The sequence below is a fragment of the Branchiostoma belcheri genome, unplaced genomic scaffold, assembly GCF_001625305.1.
Source record: "Branchiostoma belcheri isolate BF01 breed outbred unplaced genomic scaffold, Haploidv18h27 scaffold42, whole genome shotgun sequence".
Taxonomy (NCBI): domain Eukaryota; kingdom Metazoa; phylum Chordata; class Leptocardii; order Amphioxiformes; family Branchiostomatidae; genus Branchiostoma; species Branchiostoma belcheri.
The window spans coordinates 1,846,015-1,873,257 of NW_017804043.1; the positions used below are offsets into that span (position 1 = coordinate 1,846,015).

Here is a 27,243-nt window from a genome sequence, read left to right on the forward strand (position 1 = left end):
CAAAAGTATGTTGCAGTAAAAATATCTGTAAGCACACTGTTTCTCAAGGTGGCGATATTATGGACCCTGGTGATATTATGGACATGGATGTTACACAATCATCAGAAATTCTTTTGAGAAAAAGCAACATTTGGATCAATACTGTCTGCTGGTGAAGTGCCTGTTACTTAGTTACATAGTAGCAACTCTTAACCACCACATGAGAGTTTTCTGTTCCCCCTGTCCGCCATTATGCCCTTGGGATGACCTTGAGCTGGATTCCGTTCTTGGCCTTCATGACGATTTCTGCCAACTTCTCTACTGGGTGGTCAGGAACGACCTCCAACTTGAACCTGAAGGTCAGACAATGTCGTGAGTAATATAACATCTGTGTCCATAATATCACCAGGGTCCATAATATCGCCACCATGAGAAATAGTGTGCTTTAAGATATTTTTACTGCAACATACTTTTGGTATGCACTCCTTCACACATCAAATGTACATACCTAGGGTATGTTGCAGTAAAAATATCTTTAAGCACACTATTTCTCAAGGTGGCGATATTATGGACCCTGGTGATATTATGGACACAGATGTTACACACAGATATGAACCTAAAACTGAACATATCAACATTGATAAAGATTGGTGCACATTCGCAGGGGTGCCAGAGTATACAGTGCAATGTTATGGAATACAGTGCAATTTTATGGAATACAGTACAATTTTATGGAATACAATGCAATTCTACAGAATACAGTGTGATTGTATTAGTATACAGTGCAATTTTACTAGTAAATACCATTGTAATTTTACTACTAATACCATTGTACTGTATTCCGTAAAATTGCACCTGTCAGTATACTAGTGAAATTGCATTGTATTCCCTAAAATTTCACTGTATACTCTGGCACCCCTGATTATGCAGATTGGGACTCCAATAATGAAAAGTTGACCCTTACTTGTGGATGATTCTGGATACCAAGACTTTCTCTTCATTCATAGCAAAGTTCTGCCCGATGCAGTTTCTGTGGAAATGGGACAAAAATTAAGATTGATATTTATCATTAAAATCTCTGGGAAACATACTATGTATAATGCAACATGAGACATGATGGTGTATAGAAACAGATTACAGATATTTCTATAAAAAGTATATGATTATGATATAAGAATGACTTAATGTGATCATCTTCAGCATTTAATATGCAACATTTGTGTCCCCTGCATCAGAAAATGATTGGTCAGACCTACTGGTAATTGATTAACATGTCAGGGAACCATACACATGCAAACATGCACAAAGATGCCTGCTTAAATTTCCCAGTACTTAAAGCTAAGAAATGTGTTCTCACCTTGGTCCAGCAGAGAATGGGATGAAGGCATAGGGGTCTTTCTCCTTCATGTTTTCTGGTAAGAACCGGCTTGGGTCATACTCCTGGAGAAAGAAATAATTTAAATATCATTCTCGCAATTAATGAGAAACAAGGGTAATGGTGACCTCCGTATTGTAATCAGTTATGAATTTTGTGTTCATTGGTAAAATGTGCAGGATGATGCACATGATTATTTTTTACACTGTAGCAGATTATCTAGGTAAGGTAATATTTCATGCCTTCTGAGCTGACAATTTGGAAAAAAAAACATTCACCTACCATGTGGTTGTCCCCCCACACATCTGGATTGTGGTGAATGTTCCATATGTTCACATCAACAATAGTCCCCTCTGGGAGGACCTTTCCCTCCACTTCTATGGGAGCTGAGATCTGTCTGCCAATAATCGGGATGGGACAGTGGAGTCTCATGGCTTCCTTGATACACAGTGTTAAATACTTCAGTTTGGGTAAGTCCTCCCTAATGGCAGAAAAATTACAATGTTAACAGATTCCCTCAAAAATAAAAATAAAGACTGCTGCTCCAATAAGTCTGCAATGGTGGCTACAATAATAACAGTAAAAATCAAATACAAAAGAACTTATTGATCTCTGTAATAATATTAAGCTTCTTTCTTAGTCTCAATGAATTATAGAAATTGTATATGACTATTTGAAAAATTACTGTGTATGAATATGAGGAAAGTTCCTATAATCCTAAATACAACATCTAGCAAAGGGGATTCATTCTTCAAGCTAACTGACATCTTGCACATGCAGTCGTTCCTCAGTAAGACATCTGGAGCCACCTTTTTCCCATTCAGAACTTTTATTCAGCCTGTCACAACCGGTTAGCTTGAGGACTGAATCCCCTCTACTATATACTAAAGTTCCTACATTAATGAGACAAGTTAGAAACCACAGATTTTCTAAAAGATTCTTGTTTTGCTTTCAGACCTACCATTCCAGACAAGCCGGTTCTCTTCCTCCCAGAATGCCCTGTACTTCCTGGTACACCCTCTCCTGGTGTTCAGGGTGGGTCGCGAGGGAGTACAGGACCCAGGAGGTGGTGCTGGCCGTCGTGTCATGGCCTGCAACAGCATACATGTTTGTTATGTTTACCTTCGCGAGGGGAAAATATATTGTTTTTGCTCTGTTTCTTCTTCCTCTTCTTCTTCTCCAAACAAATAAGGTCAGGACCAGACGTCTGTCACCATGGTAACTGGTGTTAGGTTACATAATGTTTTTTTGTTTACATAATTTTTCTTGTTCATCTAAAGTTTCTTACTTTTGGTATTCTGTATCAGCAATTCTTTCTCTTTATAGGATATGTCATCACAAAATGAAATTCATCTCCGATATCTTCAATATCCTTAGAAAAAGTTGACGTTGTCTCATTCTTTGCAAGTGAAATAAGTAACAACAAACTGTTATAGGTACTGAGATGACAGAAAGTTATCCAGAATCTACAGTACTGCACCTGCAAACATGAAAGTGTTGACTTGATTTCTTATTTCAACATCGCTTAAGGTGTTTCCATCCTCGTCTTGAGCATGTAGAAGAATGTCCAGGAAATCCAGATGTTTTCTTCCGGATTCAGCCATTTCCTTGCTCCCAGCTTCTTTAGAACCCTCCTGTTGGAACGAAAAAACATTATTTATGAGTTTGATTGGTGTCATGTGGCGTAATGGCAGAGTGCTCGACTCGGAACCAAGAGGTCCAGGGTTCGAGTCCTGACATCGATCTTGTGCCCCTGGGAAAGGCACTTAACACGACTTTCCTCACTGAACTCAAGTGAAAATGAGTATTGTCTTTCCTGTATTTGTTTCTATGTGTGAGACACAACACCAGTAACAGCTGCCTGTGTCTGACATGTATTGTATTGCTACAATTTCAACAAATTCAAATCACTGACTGGTGAAATGTAAATGTTCTGAAGAACACACCAGGGTTTCTCTTCTCTTGGCGATGATGTCATCCGCCAGTTGATGCACGTATGCACAGAGCTTCTTAAAGTCTCGTCCCTCCTTAGTCAGGTAGAAAATAAAGTCTGGGTACAGATACGGTCTCCTGAAACACAACAGTCAAAATCTTTAGACAGTTTACAATATGCATCCACAGTGGTACTTATTTATTTTATTTATTTATTTATTACGATTGACCACATACATAATATACATGGAGGGCATGGTGGAACAGGTGCACCTAAGTGCACCTTTTCAAGGCCACCATGCCCACCTTGGGATATAAAATATCACATTTCATTTAAGTAAAGGTAGGTACAGTACATGAATGTCGGGAATTCCTTTTAAGTTACTATGTCAGCAGCTATATGTTACAAATGTTGTTTTGCTAGGTTTGGAGGACTTTAAATTGTACTTATTAAAAAAATCCTTTAGCACACTGAAGCAGCTACATGTACTTGGCTACAGGCATTAGGAAGAAGGTTTACCTAGTAAGATACCAACATGAAATTCAACACCAATATGAACCAAGAACTTACAGCGAATGTAATGAAAACTGTATCTGCATTACTTACACAGCTCTGTAGAAAATAATGCGCATCAGGTCCTTGATAGCTGCCACATAGGGGTGGTTTGCCCTGTAACAAAAAACATTGCAAGTTGGCTACATTCAAATCAATCTATTAACAAATTGCATAGCACTACCATCATCCCTTAAAAAAAATACAGATGTATCAGAAACCAGATGAACATATGGTCAGGTATTCAAAATCTTGAACGATACATAACTTGTAGTACAATTTGGCTTTAAAATAAAACTGTATGTGGGCTACACAATAATAGCAGGAAATGCTCACCCCTTGGTCTGTATGTCATCTTGGTAAGAGAAAGCACATCTGAGGATGATGTCCAGCGTACACAGACTCAGGACACTGAAGCTCTCAAAACTTTCTCCAGACTTGGCGCATTTCTCCAGTTTTTCCTGAAAGAAGGTCAATCTGTTAGAGCACTGACATGCTAGCCCATCAAACATGTTGAGAACTTGAACGTGTGTGTTCTTTTCTGTTGTTGAATGCTTCTTTCCGCTACATACATTGCAAAAATAGGTAAATACATAAAAGACTGTTTTGTTATTAGAAAAAATGCCAAAACTGATTAGCCCTACTTAATTGTAATTATATTATCTCTTGATGTTTAGTAATTAGTTCATTCTATACCCTTTTCTTTTATACTTATAATGTTCAGTAGTCTTTGCTGTACCCTGTACATTTGTCGTGCAATACGTTCTTCTTCATCTAACACATGTCTATGTGTTTTCAACTTTGATTGGCTGATTATTAATTAATAAATATGTTAAAGCTACTTACCAGTAAGATATCAGCACCCTTGTTATACACAGCAACATACGGCTTCAACACCTCGAAGTGGAAGGCTGGAGTCAGCAGTCGCCGGTCACGTGACCAGTGAGCACCCTTAGACAGTACTAGCCCATCACCTGCAAGCAAGGTAAGGTCTGATCATCTACATGTATGTCTGTATTGTATAGCCTTTTGCCTGCACAGAGGCAAACTGGTCCTTCTATAGCTGGCCAATAATAGCATGTCGGCAGAATGCATGCGCAAACCCTGATTTTTTTTTACGATTTTTGTTGGATTTTTGGTTAACGTTGTATCAGAATTTTACCTATTGCAGACGATATCTTTTCCTACATAACTCTTGGAAACTACAGACAGGATGTTAACCTTATACATGCAAATACGATCTTATATGAGACTTTCTGCTGAAGTTCTCTAGATCTGCACAATACATAGTATACATGTTTCGCACAGGTACAGTAAGTTCTGTCAACGTGCTGCCAATTATATCTGTTTTAGGCCAATTTCTATACTACTTATTCAGCCTACAAAGGAGTCTCAGGTAGAGACTAACTAAAACACCTCTGTTGTACGGCACAGTAACACCAAAGTAAGCAAGATTCTATCCCCTGTACAGATGATGTGGCAAGGATATGAGAATTTGCAGAGTGTGTACATAGAAGAAGTGAAGTTTTAAGTGTCTCACCTAACCATGGGATGATCAGGTCATATCCTGCACCTCCTGGCTTGGGATCTTTCGAGGAACAAGAAACAAGAACATGCAGTCTGTTAGACTCTATATCTCTGCATATAAGACAGCTGTATCCTTTCTACACTTGCTGCAAATTACTACAGTCAAACCTGTACAAGTGAACTCTCTTTCTGTATAAGGACCACCTAGTAAAAGTGACAGCCTTTAGTGGGCTTTTTACTTGTACTTGTACTTGAGTAGGTCTCCTCATCTCTGTGAGTGGCCTGCGTCAAAGTCGTCCCTAGTGGGCCTTTACTAGTAGATAATTTTTCTCATCAATACAAGCATTAAGATGGAACTGTCTATAGTGACCACCTGTCTACATAGACCAGATTTTATGGGCCCTTGACTGGTCTTCTTGGGCAGTTTTGAGTGTAATAGAAATTGAGGGATGTTGGAAGACAACAATAGCTAGAACGAAGCACAATTTTTCAAGTCATGAGCTCTCTAACTAGAATGGCTTGATAGATGGCAAAATCTTTTTTAAAAAATCACATCAAAAAAGCGCAAAACACATTCTCATGTACACAATGCAAAAACAAATGTTGCTTCTTCACCTGACTTTCTGAGTATCTGTTTAGCAGTGTCAGGATGTACTACTGTCAGACATGGTCTAACTGGTCCCCACCACAGGCGGAAAGCCTTGCCATACTTTTCAGCAAACTCCAGAGCCTGGAACAGTCCCTTCTGCTTTGGCAGGTCATACTGTGGATACAGGTAAGACATTTTTTTTATTTATTTATTAATCTCAAGATGGCTGGGTAACCCCATACAGCCTACACTTGCTGTTTTCCAAGGGGACCCAGCTTGTTACAGGACAAATGTTAACGTTACATACAGTAGAACAAGGACAACATACAGTAAAAACATTTTAAAAAAACATGTAAGTCCAATGCGTCGAAAACAAAACCATAATCCAATACTCAATGTCCTAGCCGGTCCATGGTCAAAACATAATGACGGGTGAGAAAAGATTGTGTGAATGGTTTACCTACACATATCTTGAACAGGTAGGAAGAAAGAAGGGTAGGCAATAGAAAAGGTACCACTGGATACTAGTATCAGAGAATTTACATTCATTACACTATCAAATGTTAAGATGAATAAAGAATCAAGAAGGATGGAGAAAACTGGTTGTCAGATGTTTGTGGTGTGCCAACGGTAAATGAGAAAGAACTAAAATTTCCACTACAATGTATTACTGTATTTACTATACTATTTATGTATTAGGAAGCGAGAGGAAGTCGAACGTACTAGAGTATACTAGAAGTTTACATATACACGTTTAGGCCACACCAATTTAATTTCTTGGTTAACGGATTCGCCGCTTCATTTTTTTCTGATTTTCAAATAAAAATAAAAATTCAGAATCAACTGCAAAATGCTCATATTTTGCCCTGAACAGTTGAAAACAGTCCTTTTCTTACTACTTGTTACAGTCATTCCATCTTCCAATGCAGTGGTATCATTAAAAGTTCAAAATTCATTGTTTAAATTTTGAACCAGCCTGGTGTGATGACTTCATGGCTCCTATCGTACCATTTTGGGCCATAATAGGATGCCTAGGCCTGTATTTATTTTTATTTTTTTTCGCCCGCCCGCTCCATTATTTTTCTAGAAAAATCCGTTAACCAAGAAATTAAATTGGTGTGGCCTTATGTATATGACTGTCAACATGTGACCTGTATTTAGCCCAGTGGCACAAAAATGTACAATAAAGGTTTTTTTCATTAAACTTCAACACAAACCTGGTGTAAGTTTCCGTACAACCAGTGTTTGGGTGGTCCAGGAAACTGTTCTAACACCTTTGCAGTTCTCCGTGACCAGACTAAGACCCTCAGGAATGATATGACCAGGTAGACGACAGGAGTCAACAGCACCAATGCCACCGCAACCACCACCGGTCCAACAGCCATGGCTTAATATGTCTGGGACATACCTTGGGGAGGAAAAAAGTTTGGAACCGTTTGATCTATGTCATCTTTTTCCTTCAGGTGGTATCGCCTCTGTACTTGTATACATTACAGGTGACCCCCTGTCTATTCTTGCACTCCAAACCACATCTGACCTCTCACCAGCAAAGCTACATATTCTGTTTACTAAAATCATAATCATGGAAGAAAAAGTGGCCTAAATAATGGCCAACTACACACTCTATAGCACAGGTACTACCATGTATTAACGATACTATATTATATTAGGTCTCCTTCCTCTGAGATATCTAGGTTCATTTTTGTTTTGCAAACCGATGGGGCCCACAATTATGTGACTGCACATGATGAGGACGTTGCTCGATCGGTCATTCATCACTAGGTAAACATTGTGAGTGATCTGGGACAGCTGTTTATTTCCCTCAAGGTTGGAGCTCAAACTCTAAGTGTTGGGAGCAAGAATAATTCTAACAGAATATATTCTTACCAAGAGAAGTTAGACATTATTTTGGACCGAAACAACAGTCTGTACGTGCCATCATGATGCTTCAGTTTGGAGCTCAAAGTTTAAAGTGCGGAGATTTGGTGGCCCCACAAATATTGTCACCGTACTTTCAAAATTATATAGATTTTGTTAGCCAAAAGCCTGGAAGACGTGTGCTACAGAAGGTGTCAAAAGAAGAAGAAAATGAGGACGTCTTACCGATAATACTCTCACTTTCTTGTCTCTCTCTGGTCCTCTTCCTGGTCGTGTCAGGTCAGGCATAGAAATCGGGTCAAAGGGGAAAGGTCACAAGTCACGCCTGCTTACCCAAATAAAGGCGATGACATCACCAGGCACTTCTGCATCATATTATTATAGTTCATGTAGTATTAAAAAGGACGTTGTGCTCTAATGTTTTATGCCTCGACATTTCCCAGAGACATGATTAGTTTTTAACCAAAGTCTTTTTTTTCTGTCTTTAACAAACCTTAGGGACACTCTGTTATGTTATCGAGTTACTCTGTTGCTAGTAAAATTAAAATACGATTGTACTTTGCTACCAAACAGACAGACATTTTTTTCGACTGTTCTGTATATGGCTGTTTCGGCTTTACTAGTGATTCATCTTTGTTGTCGTTTTTATTTTGCTTTCTTTTTCGTTTTCGTGTGAAGGCGACACCATAGCATGGCTGCATGATAGCCTCCACCAGGCCTTTCTACGGGAATGCGGATCGTAGAATTCGGCAAAAAAGAGAATCAAATGGGCCAAGGGAGTCCGACCGCGGGTTTCTTTCCCTAACTGCGCGGCATAGCCAAACCCCAAGGCGGCCAAACTCCCCCGGCAAATATTCTCCTATATATAGCCAGCTTAGTTAGTCTGGTAGAGACTAGCTGCATGGCAATCCTTAGATGTCTGTTGTGTTGTCGTTGTTGTTGTTGTAGATTTTCGAATTGAGGATTTTCTAAAATATTCTTTGTCACACATTCACAGATTTCTTTTCAGTTGCATATCGTATCACACCCTATTTATTTTTATTTTATTTTACTTATTTTCACACTCAGTGATGACACTGCTTTTCACTGCATTACACAGTTAAACAAAATACATAAAGTCACATACAAATAATAAAATTAAGATACATTGAATAAATAAAAAAATGACGTTCTTTGTGCTCTATTATACTTCAACTTGATAATATCTGCACATTGTCACCCAGAGCCTCGGTCCCAGTCTTCAACGTTGATTGGTTAGCACCTTCATGTCATCAGTGACGTCATCACCTCCGTGACGTAAGACCAGAGGCGCTGACGTCACTGCGTAATAAAGGTACCTTATAAGGGTTGTGACGTCACGCGGTGTCACGGTCAGGTTCTTCTGTTGTAAAATGTACGACAGAAAATTTATTTATCAACTCTAAAAAAGTTCTCCATATAGCCTGTTTATTATGATTACCGAGGGAAAACCCTATTGTTTTTGCTCTGTTTCCTCTTCTTCTTCTCCAAACCAATAAGGTCAATGACCTGAACCAGACGTCTGTCACCATGGTAACTAGTGTTGGGTTACATCTCATCGCGAGAGAGGGGTAGTCACGCTGCAGGCGCGACATCTAGCGGAATTTATAATTACTGCATGAAACAAGTGTCATCAGTCTCATCACCTAAGTGTATCACAACACAATATCTTACACAACTACCGAAACTGATCATGAAAATATGAAGTCTGTGCTGCAATCTAAGCTCTATTTGTGGCACTGAGTGAACATAATGAAATACTGTGATGATGTTTCTTTGTTTATTTGTTTGTTTGTTTGTTTGTTACACGTTACCATGGTTTCACCATTGTGTTGCACTGACGCGAGCTCCGCCCAAAAATGTCGTACGCCGGCGCTGACGTCAATGCGACACAAGGATGAACACATTCCTTTTCATTTCAACAATAAGGTTTCTAGTTTCAAGTTGAAACAGGAACAATTTTCGGAGTAAACTTTCAAGAATGTTGGCTTCTTCTTGACAAAATGCTTATACGAAAGAATGTACGATTAAAAAGGAGCTCCCTACATTTTTTTATTCTTTATAATAAATAAGTAAATAACCATCGAATGATCGTTGTCTAATAGATTTTTCAAGAATCAATTTTCATTACAAGAATTGTATGAAAAGTTTGTTTCCTGATGCATGTGAATACCTATGGGTGGACGAGCCTTGTTGACAGTCTTGTTGCCCCGAAGGCAGTAATATGACTGCTATGGGACCGGTGAGGTGAGGTGAGGTGAGGTGAGGTAAATACCTATAGCGTTACCTCACCCAGAAATCGTGTACAATTACTTCCTGCTTTTTAAATCGAGCTTGTCTTCCGCGTAGTCATTTTCTAAATTGAGTAAGGACATACGTCCTTTGTTTGCATGAAAGAACTACAAAAAATGAAACGCTTTCAGGAAATAACGTTGTAGGAGTGAGTTAAAACCTTTGATCCAACAAAATAAAGTTCTCTTACTTAGAGCTTTCACCGGTTTTGACTTTAAACATGTAACTACCAACACAGATGAACTTTCATGATAATTGTGGGAGTTTTGTAAATCTTTGAAGGAAAATGGCACTGTAGTTAGAGGATGTCACAACCTCGTGTTCATATCCGTACCTGTGATCAACATTACTGACAGGCGCAGACATAAACGCGTGAACATGACAACAAATACTGCATATTCTTCACAACGCACAAGATAATTGATTGCAGAACATAAACATTTTAACTCCCATAGCTTTTAATAGACTTTGTGGTGCGAAAAGTCTTCTTCTACCACTACTTTAAGTTGCCAACGTTGTTTAATGCTATTTAAGGTGCGTGGGTGGATGCGTGCCCCTGGTTTCGACGCATATAATAGTTTGTTGTCGTTTTTTTTAATCCCATTGGTTTTCCGGGTTGCTCACTGAGCCGAAGTTTGACTACTAGTATCGTTTATTAACAATCACATGCGCCGAACACCGGACTTAAGTCAAGCACAAACGCTAGCCACGGAGCATGTTATAACGACGAGATACTTTATAGTATACTATCAGAATTCTAGGCAAACGCCAAGCCTAAAAAAATGTATACTAATTACGAAGTAAAATACAACCATTCACAGCAGTTGATGATGTTCTACTGATACTAGGAACTAGTACTTGCCTTCTACCCCTCTGCAGCAAGTCCTCTCCCAAACTAGCCTCTACCGGCATGCTTCAGGAGCTCGGGAGCGGCAAACTGTACTGTATCCTCAGTTTCTATTCCCAACACTGTACTTCTTTTGCTGACTAAGTTCCCAGGCATATTACCTACCTATTTAGACAATTTCTTTGTATTCTTTACAGCCGCTTCAAGCCATGCAAGGCCGTGGTAAAGGCTATTCCCAAACGACAGTCCCTTTGTCAAAATAGCGTACGGACAGCTCACAGTTCTCCGTGTGGCCCGAATTCGAAGTTGTCATGCCCAGCGTTGATCTGAGATGTTTCGTCTGACCCAGAGTCGTGCGAACTCACCTCTGGAGCAGACAAAAACATCGTGATCACAGCCGGTATCGTGCGACTGGTTTTCTTCTTCTTCTTGAGGTATACTGTGCAACACCTCTCTGTTGGGGTAAGACGCACAGGGGAGGGCGATACGCCCATTCTTTCCTCAGGTGCAAGAGCACGGCTACGTTGAAGTTGTCGGGCCCTGGCCTCGATCCGCGATTTGTGTGTTCGTTAAGCGCGTTCCAATCCCTGACGGCCCGAGGGAAATAGGAATAGGTTTGCGACGGCAAACATTTCAGGACATTCTTGCGACGGTTGTGGATTTGTCGTACAAACTTGTCTTGTCTTGTCGCCGGGAAAAGGTCTCCGTATATCCTTGTCGGTTCTTGATCGGTTCTGCCACAGCCGGCCCGACGATCAAACTACGCGACAAAACGCCGAACGACGAACGTAACCGCACATTCAAGCCGACCCCCGCGCGACAGGACAAAACTTGTAAACGTGTGACTTTCTCGATCTCGTTCACGTCTTTTATATAAGTACAGCCGGAAAAAGGAAATAGCCTTTCAGAAAAAAGACTGGATTCAATGGGGTAACTCCCACGCAAAATATAGCTTAGCATGCGTGACAGCAGACTTTGCTAAACGTTCTACGTGGCTATAGTGAAAGGTGTACCAAAAATAATCTCGAGACAAAAATGTACGCTGACAAAAGTTCCGGATCCGTAATATGTTTCACCATGTTACGAAAAACAACTTGGCTATTGTTCTATCTCGGGGGAAAGGCATCGTGTTAACGCGTTAGTCTCCGCAGGTGGAAAAAAGGGGAAGAACCTTTGTACCATTTCCTAGAATTTGACCGCCTTTCGTGGAACTTTGATTACCTGGCTAAACTCCTGGGGCAAATACTAGTAAACGTCCGGGACGCCCCATCACAATTTTTTTATTATTCATAGAGTAAAATAATTGTTTATTTAAACGTTTCCAAGTTTGCAGTATGCCTGTTGATAGCGTATTTTGTTTGTATTATTTTGTTAAATAGAGTATTTTGTTTACCTGGCTAAACTCTTAGGGCAAACGCCCGGGACGCCCCATCCGAAGTTTGTATCATTCATAGAGTCTGTAATTGTTTATTTAAACTTTTCCAAGTTTGCAGTATGTCTGTTAATAGAGTGTTTTGTTTGTATTATTTGTTTAATTAATAGAGTACTGTATTTTGTTTGTTCACATGGCAAAATTCTTAGGGTAAACGTCCGGGACTCCCCGTCGGAATTTTGTGTTATTCATAGAGAGTCTGTAATTGTTTCTTTAAACTTTTCCAAGTGTGCAGTATGCCTGTTAATAGAGTATTTTGTTTGTATTATTTTGTTTAATAGAGTATTTTGTTTGTTCACCTGGCAAACTCTTAGGACAAACGTCCGGGACGTCCCATCCGAAATTTGTATCATTCATAGAGTCAAATAGTTGTTTCTTTAAACTTCTCTAAATTTGTAGTGTGCCTGTTAATAGAGTATATTGTTTGTAGTAGTTGGCACGCTTCCATGTCGTGTTGACTACAGGTCCCTCTAGTTGATATATTACCACAGAGGAGCGGAAGTCAACATCGTAACGGAAACGTGCAGCGGACAGGAATATACAGGAACAGATAGCGCCAAATTATAGCCTCCACCAGGTCTTTCTACGGGAATACGGATCGTAGAATTCGGCAAAAAAGAGAATAAAATTGGCCAAGGGAGTCCGGCCGCGGGGAGGTAGTTCTTTCCCTCGGCCAGTCAAACCTACAAGGCGACCAAACTCCACTGGCAAATATTCTCCTATATATAACCAGCGTAGTTAGTCTGGTAGAGATTAGCCAAATTATGCATACATCAAGGTATGCACAAATATTTCTAAATGTAATTAAACGTTTGAATATATTCACACCTGTACTAGTGATCACCTCTGCATAAGGACCACCTTGCCAATGTGACCACATTTTGGTGGTCCCTTCAATAATTTTACATTGACACAGCAAAACAAGCATTTTGTGTGGCGTAACGGCAGAGTATTCCACTCAGAACCAAGAGGTCCTGGGTTCGAATCACCAGCCTTGTGCCCTTAGGAAAGCACTTTACACGACTTTCCTCACTTCGCTCAGGTAGAAATAACTTTGCCAGAATGACCAAACCAATACTGAAGGTTATAAGACCAACAAACATATTCCATACGGCCCAATAAAAAAAGACAAAAAAAGTTTTATTATTGGCCTCCCGTACCGAACGTAAGTGGTTTGCCCCTAAGAAGTTGGTTCTCCCAACCCCACTCAGGAATGTACATGCATCAGGATCAAGTGTCCTGTGGACGTGACTGACCTTAACCTGACCCCGCCAGGTCACCGAGCGTGGGCCACACTTTCTTCCAACTTTCCAAACCTTTATTTGTACAGAATGTAACATTACAATTCTTCGGCCTGAGCCGCTTTTCAAGAGTTCAATGGGAGGTAGGTCAGGGGTCTTTTACAAATGCTTCGGTTCAGTTACAATAATCAGTTATAGAAATACAATACAAATCCTTACAAAATGCAATTATCTCGGTCAATATCTTATTGCCATCAGTAGCAACATCCAAGTTTCATTTCACAATTATAGTCATTCTAAGTTAGTCGACGCAGTCGGTTTTTAAAAACTGCAACTGACGTGGCAGTTCTTAGATCCATTGACAAGTTAATCCACAGTCCTGAACTGAACTACTGAGTAGGAAAATGACCTTCTGTACACTTTCCGACGAACCATTGGCACATACAAAAGCACATACACTTATATACTAGTACTTACCCTACAGACTTTGCACCGTACCGAAAACATGAAACTGAAAGTCCATGATGTCATTAAATCAACCCTCTTCAAAAGCATGTGACTAGAAGTGAAATTTTCATATGTTGTTTCGATTTCAATATCGTTACCTTACTGCAAAATTATAACAAATATAAAGTCTGTGAATCTTGCTTGATGGGTTGACTGGATATAGCTTGATTGGTTAACGATTTGTTGTTTTATAAACATGACCCTTAAATCGCTACTAGACATTGAATACAGACTGAGTCTCTGTATAGGTGTGATGCGTTACAACTGATTTCATTGGAACCGCCAAGATAGCTTCTTCGTCTAAATGTACTGGGTCTATCATTTTCGAGCAGATGCGAACTTCAAGAAGATATGAGCCAATTGTCTACAAACTTCAAGGAAATGGATGAAAGAAAATCGGTGCATTTCTTCGAACTCCTGATGCGCTATGTAAACATTGAAGAATTTTCAAGCCAACTTCCTGCACAAAACTAGCCTTGGGTCCTGCTGTCGTCAACTTTGCCGTAGGCTAAACAGACATACCGTAACTTTATGTAGGAAAGCGGTCAGAAAATGACAAAAACTGTAAAGAATGTACGAAAATGTTCAGCTAAAAGCTGCCTACTTGAGTGACAGCTTACGCCCCTTTCTCCATATTGAAAGTTCAACTCGTGACTGTGCCACGCACAGTTAACAAAGAAAGGAAACCTCAATTCACTTTAACATACAAACTATAGGGTAGATCTGTGCTTGATACTTGTAAACATTTAGACATTGTCTGTGTGTAGATTGAAAGTACTTACTAGCATACCTACCAAGAAGGTCTGTGACAATACGGAGCATCCACGAACCGGCTGTGACTTCTTGGAGTCGAGGAAGGTACGACGTACTTTGCTCCTTGGCCGAGTTCGGGACCTGAACTTTTCAACTTGGTACTTCCGTGTTGCAAGTAGGTGGGCGTGGCGTGCGTAGCCTTTCATTGGTCAGAAGTAACTTGATAACTTGCGACCGCACAAGAAAGCAAGAATTTTCAAACTAAACTTTGTTTAAAATCACCCTAGGCTGCCTCCCAAGTCATTAATAAAAACTACGATTGTTTAACTATAAGATCTATATAAAGAAGTATTATGTATATCCTTAAACTATTGCGAAAACGTTATCATTATTGGTATAATTTTTGTACACTTTGCTGCCATCCTAGCAAGCTGATTATTCATGACGTCATTGGGCCAAAGGTCAGCAGTAGCGTGATCAGCTGACAGACTGCTCACACATCTCAGACCAGATTTAATTTTGCTCATTTTGTTCGCCCAATTTTCGCGTTCTTTCTGCTCCAGTGAGTTAATCCGGCCTGCAAAATGTCTGAGGCAGTGAGTACAGATTATCTTTTGTGAATAAGGCCGTGGGAATGGGCAAATTGTGTTGATTTTTAAGGGAAGAACCTTTAATTTTTGGGTCCATGACTTTGGAGGACGAAACATAATTTTGAAGGGGGAGGGCATGTGAAAAATTATGCTTACATTTCGCCTAAAATTCAGGAAATATTCTTCTAGGCTCTTTCATATTACAGATCATTCTTCTTTTTTTACGGCCACTTCTTTGGAATTACTGTTTTGATGAGCAAAAGCAAGCTAAGAAATACAAGACAACCCTAGTTGGAGCCCACGCCCATTTTTTCTGTGTCCCAGGTCACAAATTATTTTAGAGCTAGGGAGAAACACTAGAATCAAGCAGGGTGTTCTATTCAACATAGAAACTTTGGCAGAAGCAAATATTATGCTTTATCATCAATCAGACAGTTACTTTGGAATACACTTTGACAGAGACTGTTTGTTATGTACAGCAAGTATTATTAAATATCTCAGAAGAACTTGTAAATTATTTGCCTTAGTTAGGTGTAACGTTACCTTTATCCCCCCCCCCCCCCCGTTGCTTTATATGTGGCTTTTCCAGTTTATTTTGTTATCAGGCATCCAACAATTATCTCAGGAAGGCAATCTAAGAAACGATACTACAAGGAACCAACTGGCTTTTCTCATGTAATTCTTTAAAACTTTAATGTGTACATAGGAATGTGTTCCATTGTTGCAGTTCTATCACTATAGTATCAGGGGAAAATAAGTGTGGAAACAAGTGCTTAACTGTGACAGACAACACCTTAAAAGATCTCTACATTTCCCACCTAAGAATTCTGTACATGGGAAAGTCCAGGATGTGTTTTGTTGCAGCAGAATTGCATTTTTTCTGGGCACTGGATTCCAATCTTTAAGTAACATGCTACAAACAACCATACTTTGTCACCATAGTTAAGTAAGTTAGTAATTAGATATTCCCTTGTGGCTGTACAAATGATTGATACTGCTTTGCATTGTCCTGTGTACATTAGTCTTGTAGCCAGTCCATTGTAGGTTTGTTCTAAACGATGACAATACAGTAGTTAGAAAGACCAGCTGCAGCCAGAAAGGTCTGGAGATGGTCCAACACCCCTAGGCCGGCCACGGCCAGTGGAGAATGGTAACCAGGAGACGTGTACATTTACATTAGAAAGGTAGCCAAAATGTATTTACCATTACTTTAAAATTGTGTGACATGATGTTACTGTTGTTAGTCACTCAAAAGCTGTATTTTGAACTTCCATAGGAATTCGAGAAAGCTGCAGAGGAAGTGAAAACTCTGAAGTCCACTCCTACAGATGAAGAGATGCTGGAGATCTATGCACTTTTCAAGCAGGCTAAGGTTGGGGATGTTAACACAGGTATATACACTTGAACTATACCTACATTGTAATGCATGTATAACATTACCTACATTCTTGAAAGTACTAAAAAATGGAAATGCAATCAACGAGTGAAATCAGGTGTCATCATTTTAGACATCCTGAACATTCATTAAGTTAAAAGTGAATGACATTACACTCTATGCATGCCTTCTTGGCAGTGTTGATTATTTTTCTGACAATTTTCTTGTTTTTCTATCTTCCAGCTCGTCCAGGTATGTTAGACTTCAAAGGAAAGGCCAAATGGGACGCCTGGGAGGCAAAGAAAGGTAATCAGGCATCTTGATGTGAAACCTTTGGAGTCTTGGAATGCACTGTAGATGTATGAATGACTTGGACAACTATTGAACAGAAAAAAAAAACAATTTTCAATAGCATTTTAAATTTTCATGCTATTTTCCAGCCTATAAGTGATATGATAAGTTTTCTGTTCAATGTATAGATTAGAAACTATATGATTTTAGATGAAATATCTTGCATGTAATACTCCTGACTTGTTTCTCTCACTGTTACTAAATATATATTTTTTCTTTTCCCTCTCTCTTAGGCATGTCCCAAGAGGATGCCCGGGCAAAGTACGTCGCTAAAGTGGAAGAACTCAAGGGAAAATATGGAATTTAACATTTGAGCATTCACAACTACTACTATGTCTCTGAAGATAGCTACAACAGCAATGCTCATTCCATAGAAGTAATAAATTAGAGATAGGTTTTGAATGCAGTGAAGTATTACACAATGTTAGAAGGTAGTCTGAACTGTTTTTCACATTCACAGTGTGCGGTTTTGCTTGAAACGTACAACATTCAAAGTGACCAATCACAGAGCTAGTTCTGTTCTTTTGGACCAATCAGATGTCAGAACAAAGGGTCATATAACACAATCATCTCTGATTGGATGATTTAACTGTTGGTAGCTTGATAGTTTTGATTTTACTTTTATTTGGTGATGTATTGAATTGATGCAGTAAGGAGTGATATTGTTATTGTGTTTTATTATTAATATTGATAATATTACAAAAAAAAATTTTAACATAGCATGAAGCATATCACACAATACAGTTGTAATTCTGATTTCTCTACATTTTAGTTGAATAGAAGAATCAATTAATGTGGAAATTATGCAACTGCAAAGACATACATGTATACAGGACATTTTCTGTTGTCATTTGCATATGTCTGTTCATTGTCAAAAGACCACTGCGAGAGATTGGACATTATTGCCAGTATCAGACTGTATTGGATGTTCAGCAATTTGGAATGCCATATTATGTTGCTATTAAGTACTCAATAACAGTCCAATGTCACATGAATATGATGAGATTGTCATTGTAGTTCATGAGCTAATGTTCTGTCTTCCGATGGATTAAAACGTGAAAAAGTATCCCTTCATGACTCTGATGCTTGTGCAGTGCCCTACCAAATGTTGTTCTACCCTAGCAGAAATATTATGTCCTAGTCCTGTTCCTGTTCCAAGGATTTATGGAGAAAGTAAGCTTTGATAGAATCATTGGGTGTTAGAGTAGAAGACAATAATCTACAGAGGTTAGCATTAAATTTCTTGATGTAGCCAACTCATAAACATTTTCAAATTGGAATTCTTGCAATTTTCTTGACAATCAAGCCTTCAAACTATAAAATCAACTTTTATTTCCAAGGTTTGATAGTAGGTAACAGTTGAGTTGCAATTAGTTGCTTACTGAGTTGCTTACTAGTTTCAATTTATTTATTTAACCAGTAATTACAACTCAGGCCATTTTGGCCTGCTTTTCAGGTAATCCTGGATACACATAAAAATACACACACAAATACACAGTACATTACTAATTACAACATCCTAAACATCAACAGTGTCAAGTCCTGCACCTAATGAACTGTTTAAAAATCCTGAGAAGTCCTGCTCCTAATGATCTCACAGTTTAAAAGTCCTGAGAAGTCCTGCTTCTAGTATAAATGATCTGTAGGATCGCCTTGGGGAAACATGAGATGACCATGCTGCAGTTGACACTTCGGCCGCTAGGTGTACGCATGCCTGTAGTACTGACACTGACTGCCAGGGGTCGCTGTCCTTACGTAAGAGCAGTTACGTCAGAACCCCGGAAAGCGTTGCACGATTTCGTATTTTGAAACGATATCTTTTTGATCTTTGTATCCTATTTTGCCACAGAATGATAGTAATCTCGCCATTCAATGGAATATCCGCCTGTTTTTGCTGTGCATTGGGTATATATTTATATTTTTCTTCCCCTTTCGTCATGTGGCCTGTTGGTCTAGGGGTATGATTCTCGCTTTGGGTGCGAGAGGTCCCGGGTTCGAATCCCGGACAGGCCCTTCAATTTTTTTTCCTTTCATGATGGATCTGTTTTTTTTTTAAGTAGATCTCACTCACTCACTATCTATTCCCCAATCTTATTCTTTACCTTTGGAAACAGACATGTGTATTATTATTATTATTTTTTTTAAACCAGGTGTGACAACCTTTCTATGCTATATGCATGGAGGTAAACTTTTTCTAACTCCATGCTATATGGTAGCACCTCCTTGATGTTTAACCAACTTGATGGTACAAAATGTATTTATTACTAGTAATAAGATCTTCTGGCTCTCTCAGAGGTTGAAAATGGAAGTAAATTCCAGCCGTTCAGAAAATGCCCGTCGTCTAGTCTATGCTAGAGCTAAAAACCACTCATATTGACAAAATACAAAGGGGCAGCACCACACCTAAATGTATTTACCGTACAAAGTTAGCCGTGGGCGACTCTGGTAATCCTTTTTGCATGATCATGCCGGATACAGATTACGTACAAAGTTTGCTTTATAAACGGAGCCGCTAGTACACACATGTACATGTACCTTCCAACCCAACCATTTTAGTCTCTGTGCCAAGACAAAAATAAAACACCTGTTGGATTAAAATGAAGATACATGTAGATCTAGCGTTGTGTTGCCATATGTCCTATGCCTGTTAAAAACGACATGCTTCTAAGTTCTAGCTTTCCCCGGACTGTTTTTCATTTGTATATCGATATCTGTCTCGCACACCATATTTGCCGTAAATTAAGAGATTCCGGCTATTGTACATAGCTGAACTTGCAAATATGATGTGCGAGACAGTTAATCCAAGACAAATTACAAATGGAAAATAGTCCTGTGGAAGTACAATAGGGAAAGTTTTTGCAGTGTGTGGTAACTCGATGGTGCACGGTCATTTCAGTCGCTTTGGTACCATTAGGTGATTTGTGTTTACTGATGTGAAAAAAAAACAATGAATGACACAATATATTCGTACAATTTGCAGCTTATGTGGAGTTTCGAACTTCGTGGTGGTAGCAACTGTACCTTTGTGCTATATTTTGAATTTCAGTTGTTATGGTGCCGTTATTGGTGATACACGCAGGTCAGTAGATTAGACCTGGGATTGGACTAGGGCCATGCAGAACTTACGGTGCTGGAAGTCAAATATGTTGACCATTCCGCGACAAATTAACTTCGTTAAGGCCCGGTCACACTGGCAGAACTTTGCTAGAGCGTTGCTTGAACGGTGAATAAAATTCATCACCACTCGAAACCGCTCACCACCGCTAAACAGAAGTTGGCCCCCGTTAAAGCAACGCCGTGTACGCCCGGCCACCGCTGACGTTTCTGGAGGGGCCCTCCTACCGCTCCGAAAGTTTTGAGCTGCACAAAATATTGCGAGCGGTGAGGAGGGGGAAATTTTCCGCTCCGGCAAAGTTCACCCCCGCTCCACCAACGCCCAGTCAAAGTTCGGCATCGCTAGAGCAAAGTGAGCCCAGTGTGACCTGGCCTTTATCACCGTTGTGCCCGATGACGTTAAGGGTCGGTGGAAAAAGCGGTCCAGTTTTATTTCTGAAAAACCAGACTGGCAGGCCCGTTTACTAAATCAAAAAAAAGTGAAAACTAGACAAGAGAGACAGAAGGTTTTTTAACTATTTTGTTTTCTTTTTTAACATTTCGGCGTGACTGAGACATAGACAAAGGAAGGGGGATAGAAAAAGGATGTGCCAAGCTACCCACGACAGGTTACTGTCCAAGTGCTCTCACCAACCCACTCCTGCCAACTTGACACATCAAAATAAAATAATGACATAAAAGACAGACATTTCCCGTCTTCCAGTCTGCATCGTTTTTTCCACCAACCCTTCACGTCATCGAGTGACGTGTTTACTTTGGACTGGGGCCAATGTTTACGGTCGACCAGTATCCTGTTATGTATATATCAGTCCGCCTGTTTTTCTGAATGTGCTGATCATGGTGCGCGCATGCGAAGGTATCCAACCAATTTTGTCCTTGCAACTTACTTTGCGACAAAACGACGCATGATAAAATGACACTCGATTACCGCACACTTTTCAGTCTTCTGTACTACATAAATTGTATGGTGTGTTTAAGCAAGGAGCTTTCGTCAGAGTGGTTTAATTGGCGCCATGCCATGTCGGGTGGCACACCTCACCACTGGCACTGCCAAGTATACATACGCCCAGTGTAGCTCCAACCTTTTGTTTATTAATAATATCCTGCCTCAGAAGCAACTATAGTCTACTTTCTATATATGCTTCTGCCTGACACCGCCAATCCTATAAATGAGTCAATTCTCAGTATTAATAAAGTGGCTCAGCATTAAAAGCATCGCTGTAACCCGGTGCGCAGTGATACAAAAGTGCAAGCTACGGTGTGAAATCAGGTGGTGCAGGTGGGCCGGGATCGAAGTTCCCCGACGGTCGACGGACTTAAGAGTCATTTTGTCCGACCAACTGATTATTGTGCTCATTCGTTGGTGACCAACATGACCAGTGATCTGAAGACTCAGATGCTGGGCCTTACGTTGCTTTACGACGAGAACGGTCATCATCGGAAGTTCACTGATTTACAAGGTAAAATTGTGTACGTTTTAAGGTTTACATCCCTTTGTGATTATCAACAACTGAATTTTGAGTTGTTGAGTGTATTGATAGATATTGAGTGCAGTGGAATTAAAAAATTATAGTTGCAACGTAACAAACAAGATTCAAGATTTCTAGACCCAGTGGACAAAAATCAAGGAAGCCACACCTGTACGGGTGGAATCAGTACTAGTATGTCTGCGAGTAAGGACTAAAATGGCTACCGGCTTATCTGAACGCAAATGCCCACCTGTAACTTTAGAGGAAGAAAAAGGAACATTTTCAGAATGTTTATATAGACTCAACAGAAGGTCAACAGATGCTTTCAAGAGGCAGAAAAGAGTGGAATTTCTTGTAACCTGTGAGGAAACGTGTAGAATAACTCATTAGACAATGAGCTAAACGGAATGCATAGTACTTTTAATGCATGCAGTAACAACTGGTGAGCGCCTCACCTTTATTTAATGGCGTCAACAATTACTAGTAACTTTTTTCTGAAACGGAGAGAGCATTAGATGTCTAGCACAATAGCAGCTTCCCACCGTTCTTTGTCCAAATGCAAGAACAGAGGAATCAAGGCGCTAACCACCGTGCATCTGTAAAATTCTGCACACCATCTCTGCCCCCTGCACCCACGCGGCCCTTCACAACTACTCGTCTCGGCGGCTCGGTGCTCCTGTAGCACTATTAATCGTGCTTTCGAGCTGCAGGTCATCGCGAGTTCCTACCAAGGTTTAAACCTCCTTGGTAAGAACTAACTACACGTACTATTACTAGTATTATATGGGCTTTCTTTCTTCCCTCGTACAAGGGTCACGGTGACTTGAGTCGGGTGTGACGTGGACTATTCCAGTTCAAAACCGTGCTGGAACGGGCTTCGCTACATGCAATTTGAGCTTTCCCATGTCCTTTACTGGTAACCATGGCTCATACGGGTCGGCTTATAAATTCGGCCGGCCAGAGGTTGTTTGGCACCCGATCGTTGCAGCCGCGGATGTTCTAATTGTCGGGTGCCAATTCTAATTGAACAGTCTACCTGTTCGTCTTTTTTGTCCGTGTACAAATATTAACATTATTGTTAATATTAACTAACTTAATATTGTTAATATTAACTAACCGCACTAAATATTAACTAAAATGGCCACACACCTTTGTTTCATTAGGGGTGAAAATTTAACAGGGGCAGTAGAGGTTTACGGGGACAATTTACTTCGAGCCCTATGCCCTAATGCGATATTTTAGTCACAGTGCAATATTTTAATATTGAAAAGACCTAGACTGTATTTATTTAAAAGATAAATACAGTATAGGTCTTTACGTTACAAAAATCAATATTCTGAATTCTAAATCAGCGAAATCCAAAGTGTACGTAGTAAAAGAACATTTCATTTGTTGTACACAAATCAGAAGGGAACTAAGTTCGAAAAGTACCGAAAGTATACATTCCCTTCTTTCACAACATACAGCTCTTACCTTATTCTCCCAAGAGGCGCAAACTGGTACATTCTCTGAGGCAGTGACATCACTGAAATTATTTCAAAATTAGGAACATTTCAGAGCTTTCACTAAGGATATTATAATGTCCTAGGTTTGTCACAAGTTCGTCTTATAAAAAAGAATTGGAAAAGCAGTGCACATAACCATCATGCAAGTATTTGCACATATACACAATTGAATGTTAATAAATGTAAAATAATTTTAGTGATGTCACTGCCGGCTTTCTGACGGAAGCTGTGATGCATATTGGAGGCCTTCGATTCAATTTAAATTACCTAATAAAACAGAGAAATAATGGTCTCACCATTTATATGCTTTTGTTTGCACCAACGCATCGAATTACAATGACATGTGACAAACTAAAAAATATCTTCTGAAGAACATGAATGAGAAAAGTGAATGGTGAATGAATTTTTTTTTTTATTTGCAGGTAGATCCCACCTGCTGAACAGCAAAACAATGACCATCTACAAAAGTGACAACAGTGACAGAATTTTCATTTTGGACAGCGGATGACGTTCCCTTTTGGAGAAGCACCAATAAGAATGGAAACAGGAAGTCCTCAGGGATGTGACTGCAAGCAGCACTGTGGATCTGTGTCCAATAGACCTACAGCAGAAAAACGGAATTACACATGTACAAGTGGGAGAACTCATAGTAAAATCAAAGAACGTGTTGCACTTCAGCCGGGCTAATGTACAAGGAACCCAATTGCAAACTCTGCATCTCCAAAAATTGAAATTGAATCTCAACATGGAAGGAAAACTATATATGACGTTGAACATGAGATGAAATAAGAAAAAAAGGTTGAAGTTAAAAGCAACAATCCAAATACAGTATCATGGTACCCTACAGCACCGGCAAGCGATGTTGCAAGCTGGCAATGGCTTCAGAATGAGCAAAATGGCTGATGACTGCCACAGGTGGAGAACTTTTGTAGACATGTGCAGATCTATAGATAGACTGCCCCTACTGCTCACAGCTACAGTGAGTGAGTGAATGGCTTCAATCCAGAGCAAACACACAGAAATAAAAGAAAAATTATGCTGTATTGGTTGGAGTCAACATGGCACTTTCATTGAGAACCTCTGTATTACATAATGTACCTGTGCTTACACCACTGGACAAGACCCCTGTGCAACAACTGGATCAGAAACATTTCAGTGTTTTCAAGAATTCCAAGTAACAGCATGAGGATGATCAGCATGGAAGGTGACAAAGCTTAGAGGTGAGGAAATTTTATCCTTGGGGAATAGATGATTGCAGTCATATCACTGGCCATCACTTACTTGTAGTGGACACCAATCTTTGAAGTTTTGGCATCAAAATACTTCAAGTCCCCTAATATAGACTTAACCGTTGTACCTGTTTATGTTCATAGATATTTGCCACTGAATCCTACCAACTGTTTGCCTGACAAACATATGTAGTCTCAATGTGAAAATGAACACTAGCTCTTGTAATTGTTTTTTAAGTTGAGGCAAAATAAGCAACGTGCAAATCATGCTGTTTCTTTCACCAAGTTGCACTACTGTTGACTTTGTCAAGTCCTTTGGCTGAATACCATAAAATTGTGTTATAATTGACAGTTACATTTCTTTTTCTATGTTAAGCTTCATACATCTACATTCAAAAAAAGGAAGAAAACCTGACTACAATCGTATCTTTAAATGCATAGAGAAATGTCGCTATCGAACATTAAGCCCAGATTGCCATGCCAACATTGTTTAAATGGCTTGCGACAGTGGTTTAAATATGGTGGCAAATATGTCATAGGTCACCCGATCACGCATGAGCATAACAACACAAAATGGCGGATTGAAAACACCGACGAAAGGAAAAAGTTCTCCAGTGGTAAGCGCCAGTAATTATCTAAAACTGACACAATAAAAAGATTGATCTCTGTGGACAAACAAAGTTAATGGCTCTTTGTTAGTCCAGGTAATTCAGAACTGAAAACATTCTACGCTGTGTAAATTTGTGCGCCACTTCTTCGAGGGGGCCGGGCCAATTTCATGAGGGGCCGATGTCACCTTAAGTTAGTTTTCTGTGTTCTCGAATTAGTTGCGACATTTACATAATATATACTCTTACAAAACATCAACTGACTTAAGTCGTAACAGAAAATGGTGTATTCTATATGCAATGCTACTTAGAATTGCTCGTAGCACACCATGCCTTCATGTACCAAGGAGTGAGGTGTTGAAAAACTCATTTCTCCCTAGAATGTAATTTGCTGCCACCAAGTACATTTGAGGCATTATAGCCTTAAACAATTGTATGTGCAAAGGTTATAATAAATACGTTGTTCATGTAATGTAGTCAGCTTCCACTGCACTGCATGCCTGGGAAGCTGGTGCGTTACGACGAATATACTGGCTATGCAGATGCAGAGCACATTAGTATCAGTTGACACTTCCCAGCACGAATGTTACAAAATAACCAATTATCTGTCAAACATTTGAATATTTTTCTTGTTTTATGGAGGTTGAATGTTACAAAATATATTCCAACCTTCTCTGAACTTCCCTAAACCAGTGAAATTTGATACTGCAGATTCCTACACTGTGTATTTCCATTGGTATAGTGAATGGCTTCACTCAGTTCATTTTTACTTTTAGCTCAAGATGTTTGTATTTACTAAAATGCTTTAAACTTCTGTCAAAACATAGGTGTGAAAAGCATACTTCGAATATGCCTTTGGAAATTCGCACCCAGGACACTCCGGCACTCTCACAAGTGCAACATGGACCTCCAACTGCAGCAGCAGCTGCAGCTGCACACAACCAGGTCCCATCTGCATCTGCGGTGAGTATTAAGTATTTCAGACACATCACATATCAGTAAAGTCTTGTGTGAATAAGGTCACGTGTTGGTAACTATAACTCTCGCGAGATTTCGCTTTGAAGTGATTGGTCATTAATTATCCTGACGAAGCCGACAGTGGTAACTGAAAATTTGATCTCTGTATACTATGTGTGTTGGAATGAAGTTTAACATTTTACCATAGTATTTCAGACACATCTGCACTCACATCTATGTGTGGACAAGCCACTTTCCATTTCCCGAATCCATGTTGATTTGATTCTATGGATGACATCCTCTGGGAATCCCAAAACTGATGCGAGCGTGCGAATGGAAAAAGTTTGGCAAAAAAATGTTGCTTTCATTATGAAATCTAGGTGGTCATGAAGGTTACAAAAATGACTAAATATGCAGAGTATATTTTTTTTTTCTTTTCCAATTTTTTTTTCAATCTACAGCATATATTTGCTCATTTTGCAGCAACTTTGTACGATTTACAGTATGGTCAAAAACTTTTTTTTGAAACGGACAAAAATTCATGTCATCCATATAATCAAATCAATATGACCTAAATGGAACTAATTGTGCCACATACAATTATGAAAACTTTAGTTACTAGTCATTATATTAATGGGAGTCATCATTTCAGATGTACCTCCAAGACTTCCTGAAAAATATTGATGTGGACAGAGAAGACCTGTATCAAGGTTGGTTCAGCTTCTGTTTTATGCTTATTGAAAGCTCAAAAGTGATAGAAAGGATATAGTTTAAATCTGTCCATCAGAGGCTTTGCACCATTTATAAAGATTTATCATTTTGTGGAAGGACTGGCATAACAGGGAACTATCACCATCTTCAAAATGTCAACCCTGAAAAAAGACTGTAAGGTTTGAACCACTCACACTGGGAAGGACCTCTACTCTTTTTGATAAGTGTGGTTGGTTCTCTCATGTGCTCAAGGTGTGGCTTTCCTCAAAAGACTGGGCAGCCATTTTATGTCTAATCCATGATGATGTCTCTAACCAAAGCTATAGCCTAGGTACTCCTTATATTTACACCTGAGTTGAGTCAGTGTTTTTCATAATTATTGATTAGCATATGGGTACAAAGTGTGAAGGG

At 39.5% G+C, this 27,243-nt stretch overlaps 2 protein-coding genes and 1 non-coding gene across 3 annotated transcripts; 2 read left to right on the forward strand and 1 right to left on the reverse strand.

Moving 5' to 3' along the window:
• Nucleotides 1-102: 102 nt before the first annotated feature.
• LOC109478037 (phylloquinone omega-hydroxylase CYP4F2-like) lies at nucleotides 103-8,347 on the reverse strand. Its single transcript, XM_019779495.1, has 13 exons — nucleotides 8,059-8,347; nucleotides 7,173-7,363; nucleotides 5,982-6,129; nucleotides 5,380-5,427; nucleotides 4,686-4,813; nucleotides 4,176-4,300; nucleotides 3,301-3,424; nucleotides 2,835-2,988; nucleotides 2,316-2,445; nucleotides 1,637-1,835; nucleotides 1,337-1,419; nucleotides 944-1,009; nucleotides 103-332 (listed from the first exon to the last, which is right to left on the reverse strand). The coding sequence occupies exons 2-13, from the start codon at nucleotides 7,338-7,340 to the stop codon at nucleotides 230-232; spliced, it is 1,476 nt and encodes a 491-aa protein (XP_019635054.1). The 5' UTR covers nucleotides 7,341-7,363; nucleotides 8,059-8,347; the 3' UTR covers nucleotides 103-229.
• Nucleotides 8,348-15,375: 7,028 nt separating this feature from the next.
• LOC109478030 (acyl-CoA-binding protein-like) lies at nucleotides 15,376-17,824 on the forward strand. The gene is made up of 4 exons (XM_019779483.1): nucleotides 15,376-15,519; nucleotides 16,790-16,904; nucleotides 17,132-17,194; nucleotides 17,473-17,824. The coding sequence occupies exons 1-4, from the start codon at nucleotides 15,508-15,510 to the stop codon at nucleotides 17,544-17,546; spliced, it is 264 nt and encodes an 87-aa protein (XP_019635042.1). The 5' UTR covers nucleotides 15,376-15,507; the 3' UTR covers nucleotides 17,547-17,824.
• A 1,356-nt stretch (nucleotides 17,825-19,180) lies between these two features.
• Nucleotides 19,181-19,252, forward strand: Trnap-ugg. The gene has a single exon. It is a non-coding gene; the product is annotated as a tRNA-Pro (tRNA).
• Nucleotides 19,253-27,243: the final 7,991 nt, after the last annotated feature.